Source organism: Lithobates pipiens, unplaced genomic scaffold (assembly GCF_037356315.1).
Source record: "Lithobates pipiens isolate NorthernLeopardFrog02 unplaced genomic scaffold, aLitPip1_a1.2 Scaffold_8, whole genome shotgun sequence".
Lineage (NCBI taxonomy): Eukaryota > Metazoa > Chordata > Amphibia > Anura > Ranidae > Lithobates > Lithobates pipiens.
The window spans coordinates 581,108,021-581,129,146 of NW_027507903.1; the positions used below are offsets into that span (position 1 = coordinate 581,108,021).

The window sequence follows — 21,126 nt, forward strand, 5'->3', positions numbered from 1 at the left end:
TGTCATATATGGGACAGCGTGACAGAGGGGGTGGTGCCTGTGCGCCCCTAATGGATGGGCAGCCCCTGATTGATGGTAAGAATGATGGGACAGGTGTGTATAGACCCTCTCCATTTGTAGCTGTTGCTTTTTACAGTCACTTTAACGGCCCTCTTATTGGTTAATGAGGCCAGATATCACACTTAGGGACTAAGGCCCCATTCACACCTGAGCGTAGCGTTTTCGAGCGTTTTTTCCAGCGTTCTGTCACGCGTTTTGCCACACGTATTTGCATGTATTTGCGCGTTTGCATAAAGTGTTTTCCAGCGTTTTCGAGCTTTGGCAGGTTTTTTTTTTAGCCAATAGGAAAAATGATCATCTGTTTCATCATTTGTTGCTATGTTTTTAGATTTTGTCATCTGCTTTCTGCTCCAAAAACGCCCAAATCTGCCTGATTCGAGCAACAAAAAAGGGTCCAGAACTTGTTTGAGCTTCAGGCGACTTGGAGTGGAGATGTGAACCATCTTCATAGAGAATAATGGATTTTTTCCCCTCAAGCGTTTTGTAGCTTCAGGCTTCAAGCAACAAAATGTTCAGGTGTGAATGGGGCCCAAGAGTGAGGCCGGAACACAGACACAAGTTGATCTGCATAAAATAGCATCAGGGTTTTAGGGCTCTCTGCAAGGCATCTGGTTTCACCTTTAGGAGCCCAATTTTTTTTAGGATTAGACCACTTCCAACACACTGGTGGCATTGGATTGAACACGCCTGGCTCCAAAAAGTTAGAAGTAATTGTACAAATTGGAGATGGAGGTGCCAGTGCAGTCACTGTAAATTAAAGTAGAACTAAAGGCAAAACTTTTTTGTTCGTTTTGGATGGAGTGGAGTAGAGAGGGATTAGAGCACTTGTCCGTTTTTTTTTATTTTGCTGTCTGTGCCCCCGTAAGGGAAATTTCCCTCTCTCTATTTGTCCTGTTTATCGTTATCATTGAAAGTTAAAGTAAAAGAAAATCCCAAATTTTGGGTTGTTTCCAGAAAACTAATAGAGGGGAAATCTTCCAATAGGGACACTAGTTCTGGTGACCTGGGGTTCCCCAAGAAAATCCCTTAATTTAAAAGGATTTCCTCTTACTTTCTGTGGGGTGGGGAGTGAAGGGAAAGCTCCCCAATGGGACGCAGATGGTGAAAAAAAATAATCTGACAGGGGTTATAACCCTCCTTTACTCTTTCCAAAATGAAAAAAAAAAAAGTTTTGCCTATAGTTCTACTTTTAGATCAGGAGCATGCCCGGTAAGCTATAACAACTTCAAACGATGGGCGCTAGATATGAAAACCAAACTGTGTCTGCCTCTTGCAGGACTGCTCACTGGGTAGTCACAAAGGTCACTTACAGCAAATGGCTAAAAATCAGTTAAGTCTCAAAGTCAGATGTCTCAATGTGACCAATGTAACGATTTCTTAAAGTGTGTGGTTTCCTGGCAAGTAGTTCATCTTCAGTTCCTTATTCCTGGGTGTGGTGACACAGAGCGAGAAACATCTCCCCGAGAGAGTGGCATGGAGCTCTGGTTTGTTCTAGGTAAGAATTTTTATGTTTTTGTTACTATATAAGACCTCCATTCTGAGTTCTGGCATGCTGGGCCAAGTCACAGAACCAGTGGGCTCAGCTTCACAAACTGTAGTCTATATATTTTCATGAAGAAGGACTGTTTAATAAATGAAGAATATAGCCCAAGGGTAATAAGCACATGCAATATATGCTTTGTGAGGGTTTACCAGGTTCTTAACAAGAACTTGCCATGGCTGATGGTGTCTGAGTGACATACAGGTCTCCAGTAGAGTAGAGTTGCCACCTCATCACTTTAAACCCAAGCACATATTAATTACACAGGTTCTGTGACTGATTAAGGTGGTAATTAAACTCACTTGTTGCCTTATCTGCATTTAATTAACCTCAGAACCTGTGTAATTCATATGTGTTCGGGTTTAAAGGGATGAGGTGGCAACCTTAGGCCGCGTACACACGGGCGGACTGTTCGCCCAACTTTGTCCGCTGAACAGTGTTTGGGCGGACAGTCCGCTCGTGTGTGGGCTTTCAGCGGACAGTTTCAGCGGACAGTTGGACGGACAAGGTTTTTCGGAAATTCTGAAAAACTGTCCGCCGAAACCTTGTTTGAGCGAACAGTCCGCCCGTGTGTAGGCTTGTTCGTCAAACAAAGTTGCGCGCATGCTCAGAAATGATTTTCACGCCGAAAGCTATAATGCAGTGTATAGGACGTCGTATTTTTCGTCCCGTCGTACGTGCCGTTCACGTCATCGCGCACGGTTTCAGCAAACTGTTCGTCCGTCGTGTGTGGCCATGTCCGTCCATGCTAAGTTTGAGCGGACTGTTTGCCGAAACTGTTGGACGGACAAAGTTGGGCGAACAGTCCGCGCGTGTGTACGCGGCCTTAGTCTCCAGCAGCTCTAAGCCCTTGTACACACGGTCGGAGATTCCGACGGAATGTGTCCTATCGGACCGTTTTGTCGGATAATCCGACTGTGTGTGGTCCCCATCGGACTGTTTCCGTCGGAGTATCCAAAGGACCAAGTTTTCCAACTTGTCCGTAAAATTTTCCGACAAAATGCTCCGATCGGACATACTCCGATCACGTGTAGCCTACTCCGACGGACAAAGTACTATGCATGCTCAGATCAAATTCCTAGACCAAAGCTATTGGCTACTAGCCTGAACGTAGTACCGTCCTAACAAAATAACGTCATCACGTTATGTAGAATCTGATTTTCCGACGACTTTGTCCGACCGTGTGTATGCAACAGTTTCGGACAAAATCCGTCAGACAAAATCCAACGGATTTGGTTGTCAGAATGTCTGACCGTGTGTACAAGGGCTAACAGCCATTTGCCCATCACCAAGCTGGATATTAGTTCTGGTCCAGTAACATCACTCACAGTGAAGGTCAATGGGATCAGCTTCACTGTCCAGGATTCTGCTTGCATTAGAAGTTTAGGGAAGAAAGATCATTATTCAGACTTGGGCTCTAAAAAAAACCTTTTTCGACCCTAAATGCTTGTGTGGACTTTTGTTTGCATTTAAACTGCCAATCTACCACATTCTAGTCAATGTGAAAGTATATATGGCTTGAAGCCGCTTAAAGTCATTTCTTGAGCAATTCAAGGAAGTGGCCAACTGAAAGGTGTAAAAAAAAATTGCAATACCCACTAAAATATATGGTTGTAGGAAATGTATGTACGTAATATATATTTATATGGGATTAATATAATATGTGGAATAGATAATAACTAGTCAAAAGTGCACGTATACAACTCAGGGGGAGACAAGCTGTTTATTTAGACTGTCTCCTGTCTCTTAACTACTTCAGCCCCGGAAGAATTTACCCTCTTCCTCACCAGAGCACTTTTTGCAATTCGGCACTGCGTTGCTTTAACTGAAAATTGCGCAGTCGTGCGACGTGGCTCCCAAACAAAATTGACGTCCTTTTTTTTCTCACAAATAGAGCTTTCTTTTGGTGGTATTTGATCACCTCTGTGGGTTTTATTTTTTGCACTATAAACAAAAAAAGCGCAAATTTTGAAAAAAAAAACGCATTATTTTTTACTTTTTGCTATAATAAATATCCCCAAAAAATATTTAAAAAAACATTTTTTTTCCTCAGTTTAAGCCGATACGTATTCTACATATTTTTGGTAAAAAAAAATCACAATAAGCTTTTATTGATTGGTTTGCGCAAAAGTTATAGCGTCTACAAAATAGGGGACAGTTTTATGGCATTGTTATTGATAATTTTTTTCTTACTAGTAATGACGGCGATCAGCAAATTTTATCGTGACTGAGACATTAGAGTCCTAGGGAGTGATTCTAACTGTGGAGGGGGGGCTGTGTGTGACATGTCACTGATCAGCGCTCCCGATTACCACTGTGCATATTATTTTATATATACTATGATTGTGTACTTGCCAAATATGCTGCAGAAATCTCCCTCCAATGAGTCTGGCTGCATCCATTTTAACTGTGGGAAGCTGAAGCTGCTGCCTGTTCACTTCCTGGATTTACACAGACACACAGAGGCACACCTCCAGCTTTGTATCCCTGCAACTCTCATTAGCCATCTTATGACTCATCCCCCCTCCCTTCCTGGCAAACTCTCATGAGAGTGAGAGAGAGCTGTGCATGATGTCATAAGCCTAGGCCAGGCATGTCCAAAGTCCGGCCCGCGGGCCAACTGCGGCCCGCGGTCCGGTTTTGAACGGCCCGCCTGGTCTTTCTCAATTTATTGTGCTGCGGGATCAGGGCTGTCAGATCAGCCGATCCCCGGCACTGTGAGAAGCTCCGTGAGCTTCAAAAGTGAAAGTAAAGTGCAGAGGAGTGTGCTGTGCTCTCTGCTTCCCCCTACAGTGCAGTACCCGGCTGAATGAGGAAGCTGCAAAGGTACTGTACTACAAGCTAGATTAGTGTTAAAAAGGCCTTTATTCATGTGTGTGTATGTATGTGTGTGCATGTATGTCTGTATGTGTGTGTGCACATGTGTCTGTGTGTGTGTGTGTGTGTGTGTGTGCACATGTGTCTGTATGTGTGTGTGCACATGTGTCTGTATGTGTGTGTGCACATGTGTCTGTATGTGTGTGTGCACATGTGTCTGTATGTGTGTTTGCACATGTGTCTGTATGTGTGTGTGTGCACATGTGTCTGTATGTGTGTGTGTGTGCACATGTGTCTGTATGTGTGTGTGCACATGTGTCTGTATGTGTGTGTGCACATGTGTCTGTATGTGTGTGCGCACATGTGTGTGTATGTGCACATGTGTATGTATGTATGTGTGTGTGCACATGTGTATGTATGTGTGTGTGTATGTGCACATGTGTATGTATGTTTGTGTGTGTGCACATGTGTCTGTATGTGTGTGTGCGCACATCTGTCTGTATGTGTATGTGTGCACATCTGTCTGCATGTGTGTGTGTGCACATGTGTCTGTATGTGTGTGTGCGCACATGTGTGTGTGTGTGTGTGTGTGTGTGTGTGTGTGTGCGCACGTGTGTCTGTGTGTGTGTGCGCACGTGTGTGTGCGCACATGTGTCTGTGTGTGTGTGCGCACATGTGTCTGTGTGTGTATGTGCACATGTGTCTGTGTGTGCACATGTGTCTGTATGTGTGTGTGCATATGTGTCTGTATGTATGTGTGTGTGCACATGTGTCTGTATGTATGTGTGTGTGTGCACATGTGTCTGTATGTATGTGTGTACATGTGTCTGTATGTATGTGTGTGTGCACATGTGTCTGTATGTATGTGTGTGTGCACATGTGTCTGTATGTATGTGTGTGTGTGTGTGTGTGTGTGTGCACGCACATGTGTCTGTATGTGTGTGCATTTATGTCTGTATGTATGTGTGTGTGCACATGTGTCAGTATGTATGTCTGTGTGTGTGTGTGTGTGTGTATGTGTGTGTCTGTATATATGTCTGTATGTCTGTATGTGTGTGCATGTGTGTCTGTATGTATTTCTGTATGTGTCTGTAAGTATGTGTATGTGTATGCATGTGTCTGTATGTATGTCTGTATGTGTGTGTGTATGTATGTGTGTGTGCACATGTGTTTGTATGTATGTCTGTATGTGTGTGCATATATGTCTGTATGTATGTGTATGCATGTGTCTGTATGTGTGTGCGGCGTGCATTTGTCTGTATGTGTGCCTGCATTTGTGTGCTTGTGTCTGTGTGTATGTTACTTTTAATCCAGACCCCCCTCCCCACATTCTTATACCATCAAAACTGCTTTTGTAGGGCTTGTGTGTGATATTAGCCAGGACTCCTGCTCCTCTGAAAAGCAATCCATGCACAGATCTCTTTGCAGAGGTATTTGAATGGCTGTAAAGAGGCATTATGTTGCCTCCTCACCACCTGTTTTAAGCCCGTAAATGCAACATCTGTGTGGCTGCGTACTGTGTGTAGGGCAGCCCATTAATTTCAATGGACATCCCTACTCACAAAAATGCAGGGAAAGAAGTTTTTTTTTTTTTTTTTATTGCACTGCACCAAAAGCACCCTACATTTTCCAATGTGTGGGGTACCATTAAGAATTAACGGTGCCCCCTAAAGTGCAGAGCATTCGTCTGTGTGTTGGAAACGAGTGCGACAAAGGCAAGAGAATTCTTGTTGGGCCGTGTATTAGTGCTCGCATGGACACACTTAGACCGAATTTTCAATGGTTCAAAGAATGTCCGGCAAAATGGTCGGCCCTCAGGCATGTTCACTTCATCAAATCCGGCCCACTTTGAAAAAAGTTTGGACACCCCTGGCCTAGGCTAATGACCAGATGAGAAAGAGGAAGTGGACTTTATAAGGTATTTACTGGCAGAAAAACATGTTTTACTATCCAAAGTTAAAAGAACAAGGGCTGAAGATTTAATAGATGGAAAGATTAAAAAATGACTGAAGGTCTGCTTTAAAGTGGATGTAAACCTTTACATATACCCAGTGAAGTGTACAACCTCATATTATACACAGAGATTAAACAAATCCTCCAACATAAATTTTACATGTATATCTAGGGTCTTCAGCCTTATATACTGTTTAGAAAGGGCACGTCCTGTTACAATTTTCTCTTCCTGATTCACCTGTGGGTGTGGAATTTTGTCATACACTGTGAGACAGCTGATTGGAGGAAAGGCACACCCCCTCTCCACATAGGCAGAGACTTGCAGAGCTTTGCTGTGAATAGACCAACTCTCTGCTAATCTATTTATAGCACCCACCCTGACAGAAAATTCAGGCTGGTTTTATCACAGTTGACAGAGAACTTGTCAGAAGTTATCATGCTGAGAATAGAAGAACTGAGCAGGAGAAAGCCACAAGACTTAGGGCTTTGAAGAGAGATAAGAAAACACTACAGATATATGTGCCCAACTCAAATTTCATAAATCGGATTTACATCCACTTTAGACATATGCTGCGTACACACAATCGGACTTTCCAGCAGACTTGGCCCGGCGGACCGGAATCCATCAGACGATTCGATCGTGTGTGGGCTCCAGCAGACTTTTTTTTCCCAAAAGTCCAATGGACCTAGAAATAAAACATGTTTCAAATCTATCTGACGGACTCAAGTCCGACGGACTAAAAATCGTGAAAACCGTTCGTCTGTGTGCTAGTCCGACAGACCAAATATGATACAAGGGCAGCTAGTAGCTCCTGCCTATTGAACTTCCTTGTTTAGTCCCGTTTACCGCATCACGTTAAAAATTAAAGGACTTTCGAACAGACTTAGTTCGGTCGTGTGTGGCCAAGTCCGTTCGTTCAGAAAGTCCATCGGACCTCTGCCGAAAGTCTGTCGGGAAGACCGTTGGACCTAGTCCATCAAAAAGTTTGGTCGTGTATACGCAGCATTAAGTTCACCCTTTGTCTTTTTTGTCTTTAGAGGGTTGTTGAATATAGGTGGTGGCCCTTTTCCAGACTCCTCTGCATCATAGGTTCTGTGGCTTTGGGATGCAAAGTTGGCTAACTGTTTATGCCAGCAGATAGAGTAACGAACATGTAGATTTCAATAGCCCGCCACAGACACCAACGAGTCCATTAATATTGGTTCAGCTTCATAGCAAAGTATGACTTGAGTTCCATCCAATCACTTTTTTTGAGAAAGATTTGGTTGTGCAGTTTTGACCAATCTAAGATTTCTCATTGAGGAGAGAGAGACTTTGATTGGGAAGATGTGTCTGGAGTAGTGGACCTGGAGCGTGGACAGAGAAAGAGCTTATACTCTTGTACGTCAGGCCAGAGGGACAGGACCTGCGAGAGACTTCAACCCTTGCCTCATCCCCTGTGATCAGTAACATTTGATATACTTTTGTATACTAGATACTAGTTATCCAGCTTGGGCAGCTTTCTCAACCTTTTTAACACAGAGGAACCCTGGAAATAATTATGCGGTCTTGGGGAACCCCTGCTAAAAATGAAAAATCTACAACTCATCATACGTTAGTGTGATGGTCAATGAGAAGAATGCTTCTTACACTTGTGGTTATTGGGAAAAATTACCCCCTTACAGATAACTAAAAAGATCAATGGTGTCCTTGAGAACTTACCTGAGATGCAGAAATTGACCATTGCTCAGGGAACCCCTAGCAACCTCTAGAGGAACCCAAGGGTTCCATGGAACCCTGGTTGAGAAACCCTGGTCTTGGGTTTTATAGTGGTGTTTTCTTATCAGAGACTAAACTGTTTATGTTAATTCTTTGTGCAATATAATCCTTTTCACCTACAGTGTGTTTCATTGCCGACCTACCCCTAAAAGAATGATGAGAAGTGGACATGGATTAACAATATTAATATTATTTATTTATTTATATTATTATATTATTTATTAATACTAATTCGTTTTATCAGCTCTTTTCAGCCGCTAGCGGGACACTTTTTAACCCCCCGCTAGCGGCCGAAGAAGGGGGTTAATAACGCCTATGTAGCGCCGCTGCTGAAGCGCTTTGTAGGCACTTCGACAGCGCTGCCCATTCATTTCAATGGGCAGGGGCGGGGGAGGAGTGGTATATACACGGCTCCTCCACCTCCCCAAAGATGCTGCTTGCAGGACATGTTCTATTGTCCTGCAAGCGCACTGTTCCAGTGTGAAAGCACTCAGGCTTTCACACTGGAGTGATAAGCGAGGCACTTTACAGGCACTTTGCAGGTGCTATTTTTAGTGCTAAACTGCCTGTAAAGCCCCTCAGTGTGAAAGTGGCCTCACAAAGGTACAATGTTTGGGCAATCATTGCAATATAAAGACAACGATAGGGCATTTATTATGATACAAGGGCAATCATTGAAATACTCAAGCAACAAGTGGGCAATCCTGAGAATATGCAGGCAACACATGGGCAATCCCGAGAATACACAGGCAACAAACAGGCAATTATATGCAATTATATGTAGGCCATAAATTAGCTGGTTCTGGCCAGCTCAGTAGATTGCGTTAAAAAAGGCCTGGATTCTTTCCTAAATGTACATAATATAACTGGATACTGACATTTTATAGGCAGGGCTTTTTTTCTCAGAAAATAGGTACAGAAACGGTAACACGACTCCCTCAAAAGACCCCTCCCCCACACCCTTCATACCCAAATAGTGGGTGTGGTCTTAAAGGAGTGCATTACATACAGAGTGCAGAGTTCGGGAAGTTGGGGGTTACAGAGTGCAGTGTTCGGGGATGCACTACATACAGAGTGCAGAATTCAGCCTTCTTCCTCAGTTGCTTACCTCTGCATCCCCCATCCACATGTAACTTTCACTGCTTTTCAGCTCTGTCCTCTGCATGCAGTAACCCCCACCCACTCCTCTGCCCCCCATCTTCTCTCCACCTCTTTAAAAGCTCCACCATCTTCCACCGTCTTACTTTTATTTCTGTATTAGGCTGAAGCACCCTCTTGGCTTTAGTACCTCCCCACACACTGTAGTTGGCTCCACCTCTCTCACTTGCGGGGAGATTATCCAGTGGGGGCGTTGACATCTGCACTGCACCCTGGGCACCTAAACCTCCCTTGTACCCATCCTGCGTTCAGTGGGGGCCACTTAGGAGATCAGATCTGTGGGAGCCATTTGGAGACAAGCTGTCACTTGTAAACACAGAAGCCGGGCTATGTGTTTACAAGTGATAGTGGTGAGCAGGGAGCAGAGGGCCTGAGACAGAGGTGGTGGAACTGAGTTCCACCAAGTTCCAACTGAAAACAATCCCTGTTTATAGGTAAAGATGATCCAGGGAATATCCGATTGCCTCTCGGGGGATCAGGCTTTGCTGTTTTTTTTTCCTTCCTTTGGATCAACTGTGGGTATGGGATTGTGTATATAGAGTATTCATTTCTTTGGGGTTTTTTGTTGTGTACCCAATATGAAATAGTTTATTCACATATTATTTTATTTCAGGATTAATTGGAGCGGAAATTATTACGGTCATCGCAGGTAGGTGATGCACAGGGATGATGGAGTTGTTCAGTGTAGGTGGGGTGTGCATTACATGCAAATTCAGTGTAAATGACAACTGTGATTCATAACTGCACATTTTATTTGTAGATTTAATTGTATTACTAATAATAAATTAGAGAGGTGGTGTTTATGCCTTCCTGCCTGAGCTTTTCCCATAGTTTGGAGATTATCCATGGCCTGGAGTACAGAGCTGTATCTAATACCTGAATTCTGAAGTCAAAAGTTAAGATTCGTCCAACTGAGGTGCGTTTCGGGACAAGATAAGCAGATGGCTATATCCCCATAGGTCCATATGAACAGTTAGCATTGAGTTAATCCCACTTCATTCTGTCCAAAACTAGAAAAAAAATTTGGGCTTTAGTTAAAGTTTAAATAACACCTTGGAAGATCAGTTGGAGTAGACTGTTATTTGTATGTTTTAGCAATAAAATCTGACAGAAGTTGTATTTTTCCTTATTCTCTTAGACCCCTTTTCACGGATGGACCAATCGGGTCCGCCTGTCAGTTTTTTATCCAACAGCCCATAGAGGAGAGCAGGCTGTGTCTGTGTCTGCTCTGCATCAGTAGAGTGGACATGGACCTGTCATCCGCCTGCTTAGCGGTGATCAGCAGGGAGATCTCCTGCTGAGCAAAGTGGATCCACTGGTGGATTCTGCCAATGGGAATGGGGCTTTATATTGTAAAAAAAAAAATCAACTTTAATGGTAAGTTTTAAAATACAATGACATTGGAAAATATGATTCATTTACAACTCTTTAAAGTATTACTGATCCACTATTACTACTAATACAAGACCATTACTGAACACAACAGTTAATATACTTGAGTCTCCTGCCATTTTAATACATGGTCCTTTTTTGGAGGCTCCTGAACCTATTGATTGCCCACAGTCATTATTTGGGTTATAACAAGCATATGTGATCATCACAATTGGTAATTATAGCTTTCTGGTACAATAATTTTTATTGTAAAAGGAAAAGGAAGCATAACAGTAAAACAACTGTTCACCCACGCAGGGGTACAAGGTATCAGACATAACATCAAGTCATGGGCAAGAAAACATATGAGCAGTTAACTTTTGAAGAATTATTGTCCACTCACACGACATAGAGGTGCAAGCCATAGGTCTACATGTGTCGCTTGGGCCTTTGGGCCGACGAGGAGAGCTCATGTGTCAGGTTAATTTATTTGCGTCAAGGGGAAAGGTACATATAGGACTACTGGACACCCCCCAACAAGGGGGTAATTATGGCTTTCAAAGCTTTTCAATGCATGTGCATTCTCTGTGGTCATTATGGAATCATTCATTTTCCTTTATCTAATACAAATGAACCGTTTGCTGCATATGGGCTCAACGTTTCCTGAGTCTAGTTGTAAAGGTAATGGTCAAATGTCTCGTCCCTCTTTCTGTGAATAACAAAACTCTCAACCTTTGGTCTGCTTTATAAAGATACTTACTCTTCCCCCTAGGATAAAGGCATTAGATGGTACCTTTGCATCACAGGTCCTCCTATCATAGCAACAGTAAGGAAGGTCAGGTTCACTCCAGTATAAGGAAACCAGTGTGCACCTTGTGCATTAGAGTGTATGCTTGGCACTGGTGTTGGCCCCCAGTGAGCTATATAAACTGGAGCACTGCAGAGAGAAGTTGCTGAGTGGTCTTCAGCTTATTATTGATGACCTTCAACCTGACCAACCAGATCTTTCTGTGTATGACCCGACTTGCTTTCTGACCTGTCTCTGGACTTTTTCCTTCTTGTTGTGACCTCAATCTGCCTTTTGGACTCTGTTTGTGGCCCTCTGACTTGTACTACATCTGTTACTGACCTCTGCTTGTTTCCCGGACTCCTGCTTACCCTCAGCTAGTGCCTCAACCTCAGTCCTAGATAGCAAATGTCACCAGCGCTAAAACGTGGCCACCTGTGGGTAAGAAGGGATCACAGTTGGTAATATGGGGTCTAGACCCAGTGCAGCTGGATAACGGTCATAGCTGGAGGATATGGATAAAACAATATACAACCAAATGATCCAGCACTGGATGGGCTGACAGAGAAGGCAGTCTCAAAACAGGCAGTGGAACATAAACATGAATAGTTTATTCAATAGTACATATATGAACAAATCCTGTTGCCAGTGCAAGATGAGGTGCAGAGAGATGAAAGGGAAATGAAATGGCTTACAGTGTCACTAGAGGTTCTCAGAGCAATGGGGGCTGACGGCATCCAAGTGTGGGGGAAAACCCTCACAGCAGGGGAGGCGCCAATGTTCCTGCTGTGCTTCAGCCGAATGGGAGACCAGCTCACCGGCATGTAGAGGACAGCTGGACATACTGGAGGAGGAGACGGAGGCAATGGTCAGCGGGAAGATGGAGAGCCAGACTCCGTGCTTTATGTGTCAGAGATGCCAGACCAGCTGGTGTGCTGACAGGAGGTGGAAAGGCGATGGGAGCCGCGGGTGGATCCAAGCCATTCTCTCCTGATGGAACCAAACACATTTGCGGCTGCTCACTGCTGGATAGGCGTGTCCTAGAAAGATGCAACATCCGGGAGGGTGGAACCGGAGCTGGGTTGGTTGGCGTGGATGGTGGTCAGCGCTGATGGAGGCTATGGTGACTGGATCTACTCGGAACCAGTGTGACCCCGCAAGCTTCTCGGTTGCGGTGGCGACGCGTTTCACACGCATGCACTTTTTCAAAGTCACTTGAGTGGGCAACCAGGAAATGTAAATAGTGTGTAAGGGCAGGGAGTAAGCAGAGCAGTGGGGCAGGACAATTTGTTAACAAGCGTTAACCCCTCATTGCTCAGAAGAGAAACATTGAGAATATCTATACTTTGGATTTTTTCCTGACGGATTTTGGCCCAAACTTGTTTTGCATACACACGGTCACACAAAGTTGCCGGATAATCCGATCGCTCAGAACAAGGTGACATACAACACGTACGTCGGAACTATAAAGAGGCCAGTAGCCAATATCTTTAGTCTCGTAATTTATTCTGAGCATGTGTGGCACTTTGTCCGTCGGAATTGTCTACACACGATCTGAATTTAAAAGATCGTCTTTTGTTGTCGGACACACACAAAGTCCGATGGAGCCCACACACGATCGGATTTTCAGACAACACAATCCGATGGCACATTTTCTGTTGCAAAGTCCGACCGTGTTTACAGGGCATAAGACCCCTTCCTCACTCCGTTGGAGTCCGCCTGCTCAGTGGGGAATCTGTCCGCTGATCTTCGCTAAGCCGGTGGATGGCTGGTTTGTGTCCATTCCACTTATGCATAGCAGACGCAGACACAGCTGCTCTACTCTATAGGGAAATGGAAGGAAACAAACAGACCGCCTGTCCGTGTACACCCAACTGTCATCTGATTCGATCTGCCAAACGGATGGGGATCCCAATTCTTCTGTATTTAGCGAGCAGATCAGATGTTGACAGGTGTCAACATGTCTGTTTACAGTCAGTGCTCCATGGACGAGACTGCACTGCATACAGACAAATGAAAACAAAGCCATGTTTTACACTGCATGCTCTCAGAGCACAAGCAAAAAAAAGGCACAACTAAGAGATTATATTTGCAAGACTGTGACATCAGTGAACACAACTGGACAGATGTCACCATAAACAAGTGATGCAAGATACATCATTGCTGGAATCACAAGCTGCGATCTTCCTATCCTTGTGGACGGATATGGCACTGTGAAAGGTTTTCTTCCTCTTTCTCAATAGAAGAGGAAATAATGGTCATCTGCTGTGTCGATGTTTTCCATCACAACAGCACATCTGTGCCTGCCTTGAAATACTTGTCATTGCTTTGTTAATAAAGTGGGAATTCCAGGTTACCTAACGATGATTCCATGCAAAACAACAATGAAGAGCTACCATTTTGAGACATATTTTTTATTTAGAATATAAAGCTGTAAGTAAATACAAGATGATTAACATATTGGAAAAACACAATTGTGATTTCAGAGCCATGAGTGGAGCCAAGCTACTGTACCGTAGGTTGCACATATGGGTATATGAAGTATATGTCCATATTATTGTAGTGCACCCCTGAAGGAGCCGCTGGTGATAGCTGATTCCCTTCCCTGAATTAAGTTCAAACCCAGCAAGGCACCCAGCATTTCCTCTTTCTCTCTGGCTCAATAACAGTTGAGAGAATGTATTTTATGTGTCAGGAGCATCTAGCGCCCCTGCTCCTTATTCCAGCATCTGCGTTTTGGCTATGGCACTCCTTGTCTGTCTGTCCTCCTGCAAGATGATTAATGTGGGTGCAAACCAAACCTGTTATAAGCCAGCCAAACCATCACTCGCATGCTTGTGATAGAGAGTGATACGTGTGTTATTCCTGATCAAGCCCCATCTGTGTGCCTTGCTCTGCTAGATTGGATTTCTCTGTGTATGACCCTGGAACAAGTTTTTGGAGTATTCCCTGAACTCAGCCTGCCTTATAGCTGACTGTCAGAACCACGCTATCTGTCTGCTAACCGCAAGTAACTGTTTGCTTTGCTCAGTTTGCCCCTGCTCTGGCATGGTGGCCAGGCATGATAGCATTGTGTATAAGATCTGAGGGCAACCGAGTAACAGTAGGCCTGCTTGCCTTATGGGAACGGGTGCTGCTATAGGTGAAGACCACAGTAGCCAGCTATAGTATCTGACCACCTGCGTTGAGGTAGACGCTTCTGTTTCAGATTTAACTTGGATGGGTTAAAGGAGCAGTAAGATACCCAAAAATGCTAGTTGAGGTCACTTCTCCTATGCTGATCTAGTACTGATTCACATGTGGGACAAGTAGATTATGTAGAGTTTCTAAGAGAATAACCACTGGCTGAATAATGACTAGTGCCTTTTTGAAGAAGAGGGAACTGCATACAGTCACTAAGGCTCTGAGTTAAGGTCAGTACTCACAAGGCCACATGATCATAAGCTGCCTCATTCCAATATCCTCTGAGCACTCTTCAGTGAGAAAGAATGAAAACTTTACAATATCATAGGACAGTCAGACACCCTACTCAAACTTTCACTGGCAGGGCCGCTGATAAGGGAGTAGCACTTGCCCTCATGTACAGGGCCCAGGCCCCATAGGTTCAACAGGGGGGCCAAAACAGGAGGAGTCGGTGCAATTGCCGGAACCAATCCCCTTGTGGCCCTCCCTGTGTATACAATATTCAGTTTGTGAATGAAAAGGGAGCCTCTGTAATGAGTGCTTCCTGTTCACTAATTCCGCAGCTACAGAGAAAGAATTAAGGATTCTGTGATGTTGGGTGTCTGTTTTAGACCCCTGATATTTCACAAACCCCCACAGGGCTCTTAAAAAAATAGAAAAAATAAAATAAAAAAATTGTAAAAAATAAGTAAAAAAATTAAATAATGTCTCATTCTCACAGGTATTTTAGTTGCATGGATGAGTGGTTTGTTAATGCGGCTGGAACCGCCTGTTAGGCTTGGTTCACTCTTTCTGCCAGCTAAGTTTTACGGGGTCCCTGATTTCTAACAGCAGCCCTGTTCACCGGGTACTGTTCAGCAAACTCTCCAAACCAAAATTCTCAGATCAGACTTTGAAATAGGCACCCCCCCCCCCCCCCCCCCAGCTATGCTACAGCTGTGACCTTGATGACCCTCAAGCATAGGGTGACCAGATGTCCCCGGTTTCAGGGGACAGTCCCCGGATTGAGGACACTGTCCCCGGACCAAGTCTGTCCCCGGTTTTGTCCCCGGATTTGACTTCAACAGGAACTGGGGCAATTTTCAGAAAGACAGTAAGTGCAGAGTAAAAAAAAAAAACTGAATTACACCATTATGTTTGTTTTCCATTATGTGTGTCCCTTTCTGATTAAATGTGCTGATCAGAGTGGATGGACTATTTCTTTAGTTTCCGGCACATGCCCATTCAGCTCGGCTCTTCTGCCTTGGCTCAAATCCCGGCCAGCCGCCTGCCTGCTTATCGCCTTGCCTTCCCTGGCAGAGTCATTTTCCTCCGCTCCCCACCCAGAAGTAGAGTGAGACCTGAGAGCCTTTGAGACAGGTTGAGGCGGCAACGGGCAGAGAGAGGCAGCTGAGCTCAGCTGACGATGTCCAGCAGGAGGAATAGAGGGGAAGCAGATCCAATCGTGGGGCTGCCAGTGCCTTCAAGGCTTCAACACAGGGGTGCTTTGGGGGTGTCTGTGAATAGACTGCATTGCACTGTGCCTGTCTCTCTGGCATAATGGATGGTATGCCTGCTGCCTGTGATTTATCATAATGCTGATGATCTTAACCAGTACTAGTGGTCTGCCTATGTAAACAAGGCAGTTTGCCATTCTGTCAGTATGGAAGACATTGATCCTGTGTTCCTGCAAAACAAGTACAGGGATCCATGTCTTCCCTTAGTAAAATCCCCTGCCCCACAGTGAGAAAACACTTGTTAGGCACACATTTAACCCATTGATTGTCCTAGATGTTATCCCCTTCCCAGCCAGTTTCATTAGTACAGTGACAGTACATATCTTTAGCATTGATCACTGTATTAATGTCACTGGTTTCTACAAAGTGTCAAATGTGTCACTAATGCTGCGTACACACGAGCGGAATGTCCGACAGAAAAAGTCAGTCTTTTCATCGGATATTCCGATCGTGTGTGGGCCTCATCTGACTTTTTTTTTTTCGAAAATTCTGCCGGACCTAGAAATAGAACATGTTTTAAATATTTTCGATGGCACCAATTCCTATTGGAAAAAATGCTTGTCTGTATGTTGTTCCGACGGACCAAAAATGATGCATGCTCTGAAGCAAGTACGAGACAGCAGCTATTGGCTACTGGCTATTAAACTTCCTTTTTCTAGTCCCGTTGTACGTGTTGTACGTCACCGCATTCTAGACGGTCGGACTTTGGTGTGATCATGTGTAGGCAAGACAGTTTCAGCGGAACTCCGTCAGAACTCTGTCTGAAAAACCTTCGGAGTTTATTCCAATGGAAAAAACGGTTGTGTGTATGCGGCATTAGTGTCCGATTTGTCCAACCCAATATCGCAGTCCCGCTATGAGTGGCTGATTGCTGCCATTACTAGTAAAAAAAAAAAATATGTCCCCGGATTTCATTTTAAAAATCTGGTCACCTTACTCAAGCAGCATTCCAGCCTACTGACCTTAGGCGTAGAACCTCCTCAGACTAGGTACTCTGCTCTTACAGGACTGGACCTAGGACCCACACACAATTGCCCCAGGCCTCCATATTTTTTTATGGGCTCTCCAACCACCTAACCAGGGATTGGCTAGACCTCTATAAATATTCAGTTTGTTCTTCTTTCTTTCTCTCCACTGTGATTCGAGAGCACTCAGCTCTCAACGCAAGGATAAATAGCCAGATAAGAGGCTTGTAAAACACTGAGCAGACTAAAGTAATCAACAGCTGCTCCACTGGCCACTGAGATTAACTAAATTTACCTAACATTCTATATCTAGAATAAGAGGGTGCTAAACCATGACAATATGAGGAGTACATTAAAAGTTGAGAACCTTTTCCTTTCACATTATTCAGATGACCTACCTGCACCACAGCTGTCCTCACAAGCGTCTTCCTTCTGTCTACAAGGATCAGTCGGTGGTTCTACATTGCACAGCACCCAGCAGTTACCCAGAAGTCATCTTCCACCTTTATTCTGAAAGTAGTAAGAACTGGGTAGATCGAAAGTCAGCTCCATAGACCATGAACAGTGTCACATTCACTCTACAGCCTCCGGCAACTAATGGCACAGTATCATATTCCTGTGTGTACCATTGGTGGGAGCATGACATGAAATGGATATCCCAGCGTAGCAATGTGGTTTTATATATATATATATATATATATATATATATATATATATATATATATATATATATATATATATATATATTATAATTTTTTTGTTTTTTTTTAATACTAATAATATGTAACTTCTCTTACAGATGAGCTTTTACCTACAAATTCCTCGAATGCCTTACAGGCTGCACTACCTGGTAATAAAGCAATTGTCTCTATTCTGGTTTATTATACTCAACGCGCAATGCTAGAACTTATAGAGGCAATTTTTCAAGTCTATAGACTTTTAAAACACTTGATAAATATTTTTACTATTGATATAAAATTTTTATTTAAAAAAATGAACTTTAATAAACGTTACTATACCCATGATGCGGTCATTAGCAACAGCACAGCAGAAGCTGTTTGTCTTGGTACCCTCTGTTTGACTTGAAAAACTAAACAGATTTGCATGTTCTTTCTGTAACATACTTGTCAAATCGCACTATGGGGTTGATTTACTAAAGGCTAAGTGCAGTTGCTCAAGAGATTAGTAAATGAGGTAAAGCCTCAATTTGCAAAGGATACCCAATCATGTGCAAGGAAAATAAAAAACAGCATTTTTGCTTGCACATGATTGGATGATGGAAGTCAGCAGAGCTTCTGCTCGTTTACTAAGCACTGGAGCAACTGCACTTTCAGAGTGGAACTGCACTTTGCAAAGTGCAGTCTATTTGCCTTTAGAAAATCAACCCCTATGTTCAATGTCTATATTGAGTGTGTACCCTTAACAGTACTTTAACTTTTGAAAATTCAATAAATTATTTGTATAATGAAAAACAACTATGCAGAACAGGGAGAGAGAGGATGGAGTCATATATTTACTATATTTAATTGTGTCGATTTCAGACTGAGGTATGAGGCTATGGTTCCTCCTGCTGGCTGGGGAAATAAACATGAAATATTCCTATGCAATATTTTATTTCATATTTGCCTGACAAAAAAGGAAAACTTTTTTTTATATATATTTTTGTAATTAAATAAAAAAAAAAAATACATACCAAACCTTGTACTAATCTTTGTGAAATAAAAATCAACTATACAGAACAGCAAGAGAAAATTACAAATTTAATTGTGTAATTTTCATACTGAGCTATTGAGCTCTGCAAATTTGTTTAATAGAGCAGTTAAGGAAAGACAGGTAAACATAAAAAAAAAAGAGGCTAGGGTTCCCCCTGCTGGCTGGACAAATGAACATGAAATATTCTTATGCAATATTTTATTTCATATTTACCTGACAAAAAAAGGACAAAATCTATTTGTATTTTTTTTTAATTAAATAAATATAATACATACCAAACCTTATACAATTCTTTATAAAATAAATATCAACTATACAGAATAGGAACAGAAAGGAAGGAGTCAATTATTTGCTGAATTTAATTGTGTAAATTTCATACTGAGTTGAGGAAAAAATTTTTTGTATTTTACATACCAAACCATAGACATTAATTCAAATCTTCTGTCCACCCACAACTGATATTGCTGGAGGAGTAAAGAAAGTTAAACCTTCTAGCAATTTCTTATATCTCTTGGGGTTTCTGGTGATGAGATCACTACGTTTAAGTTCTTGGGTCTACACATTTGCAGTAGCCACTACGAGGGGGTCCCACTCTTTCTGCTGGAATTTTATCTTAACTTGTTTTCTGGGGCATGCACCAAATAGAGTAGGAATTTCCCAATGTTGACAGGAAACCCAAAGCTTTTATGTAAGGAGTGAACAGAGTCCGAATTGGGGAAGGTAGACCCTGAAGTCAAGCCAGAGGAATGCCACACCGGCCACTGTAACTTAATGATTTAAGTTTTTAAACTGGTCATAGACAATGGATTTCATCGGGATGGATTGTGTCTGATTTCTGATTGGTGTTTAGACATCCACTTTTGTATGGCATGAGTCTGAACACTCAGCAAGGCCCTCCCTATGCAACAAATATAGATGGCCTGGAATGTCAAACCTGGCTGATTTTATACATTTTGCAGGCACATTCTTCTGTTGTCGTGATCAGAAACCCAACCCTGATATTAGTCATGCAACCACCCCTTAAGAGCATGTAGAGTAGACAGTAGAGTGGCTTCAAAGAAGCTGCAGGAGATCAGTAGGACTGAGATTTAACAAACAATTAAAAAAAGGTGAAGACAAATATTTTATAAAAATAAATGGCCGTTGTTTTTGATACTCAATGCTTTAGCATTAAGTTGGGATGTATATCTACTTTAATACTACTACTACTTCCAGTATTAATAATAATTTACTTCTACATCTACTACTGTCACTTTTGCTTATATGTTTATATTTTCCTTTTGCTGTTTATTGTAGTTCCTTTGTGGGTGATCGTCCTGGTCTGTGGGCTCATTGGTTTTGTGATCCTAGTGGCTTCTGTAGCTCTGATTGTTTGCCTAATCCAAAGAAGTAAGTATCCTTGGTAAGTATCGATTTTGTAAATTTCATCATTTGTCCTCCCTGTATATAATCTGATTTATTTCTTAATTGCTAGGTAAACACAAGAAGCAGGAACAGAGGTAAGCGCAGGTGACAAAGGTACTTCTTGTCATCTTCTATGCTATTGTATTGGAAGTGAAAGTATTCTCGCGCCTATCAATGTGTCCTAGAACTAGTGTGGTTGCAGCAAAACACCAGCAGGGGTGTAAACCCTCCCCAAATTAAGTGATAGTAATTAAGAAATGGTGTTGCGCTCCAGCTAAATAAATCTAATTAAACTAAAATAAACTAACATGTACTCAAGTACCAACCAAACAAAAATAAAATAAAGTAAAATGTGGAACTGTATATTTAAATAAGCTCAGACAATGTGCATAAATTCCAAAGTGCAATACCACAGGTCAGATTGTGCACTTAACATAAAAAACTTGACATAAAAAACTTGGTAAAAAAAACTTGGTATAAAAGATCTTCTATTGATGATAGTGAGATAGTGTTGAGTGCACACATATATAAATGATATGGTACGGAGAACAAAAAAAAAAAAAAAAAAAAAAAAAAAACAATGTGTCGTTATACAAGTGTAATACAAATCAAAAATTGCACAAAATGCTAATAGTCCATGTGCAGTGTACCATGTGTATGAACAAAATACTAATAGTCCATAAACAGTGAAATGTGTTTTTGAACAAAAGCTCCAAAAAAAAATATATATATAAGGTGAACTACAATTATACAGAGAGCATGTCCATTTGGTGGTAAAATATGTCCATTTAGTGATAAACAAAGCAGTATCCTGCGTGCTCCAAAAACAAGAAGTGAATTCCACCAGTGCTCCTATGCGTATTGTATCCTCACACTAGGTGCAGTAATTACCTTACCTTACTGCTGTAAGGTAAACAGCA

At 42.5% G+C, this 21,126-nt stretch overlaps 1 protein-coding gene across 1 annotated transcript in view; it reads left to right on the forward strand.

Moving 5' to 3' along the window:
- The first annotated feature begins 1,423 nt into the window (after positions 1–1,423).
- The window catches only part of CUNH19orf38 (chromosome unknown C19orf38 homolog), a 46,067-nt gene continuing 26,364 nt past the window's right edge, over positions 1,424–21,126 (forward strand). Inside the window, exons 1-5 of the mRNA XM_077470275.1 lie at positions 1,424–1,555; positions 9,901–9,936; positions 17,889–17,939; positions 20,099–20,191; positions 20,277–20,301. Of these exons, the coding sequence (XP_077326401.1) occupies positions 1,534–1,555; positions 9,901–9,936; positions 17,889–17,939; positions 20,099–20,191; positions 20,277–20,301 (227 nt within the window). The 5' untranslated portion in view covers positions 1,424–1,533. The remainder of the gene's footprint in view (positions 1,556–9,900; positions 9,937–17,888; positions 17,940–20,098; positions 20,192–20,276; positions 20,302–21,126) is intronic.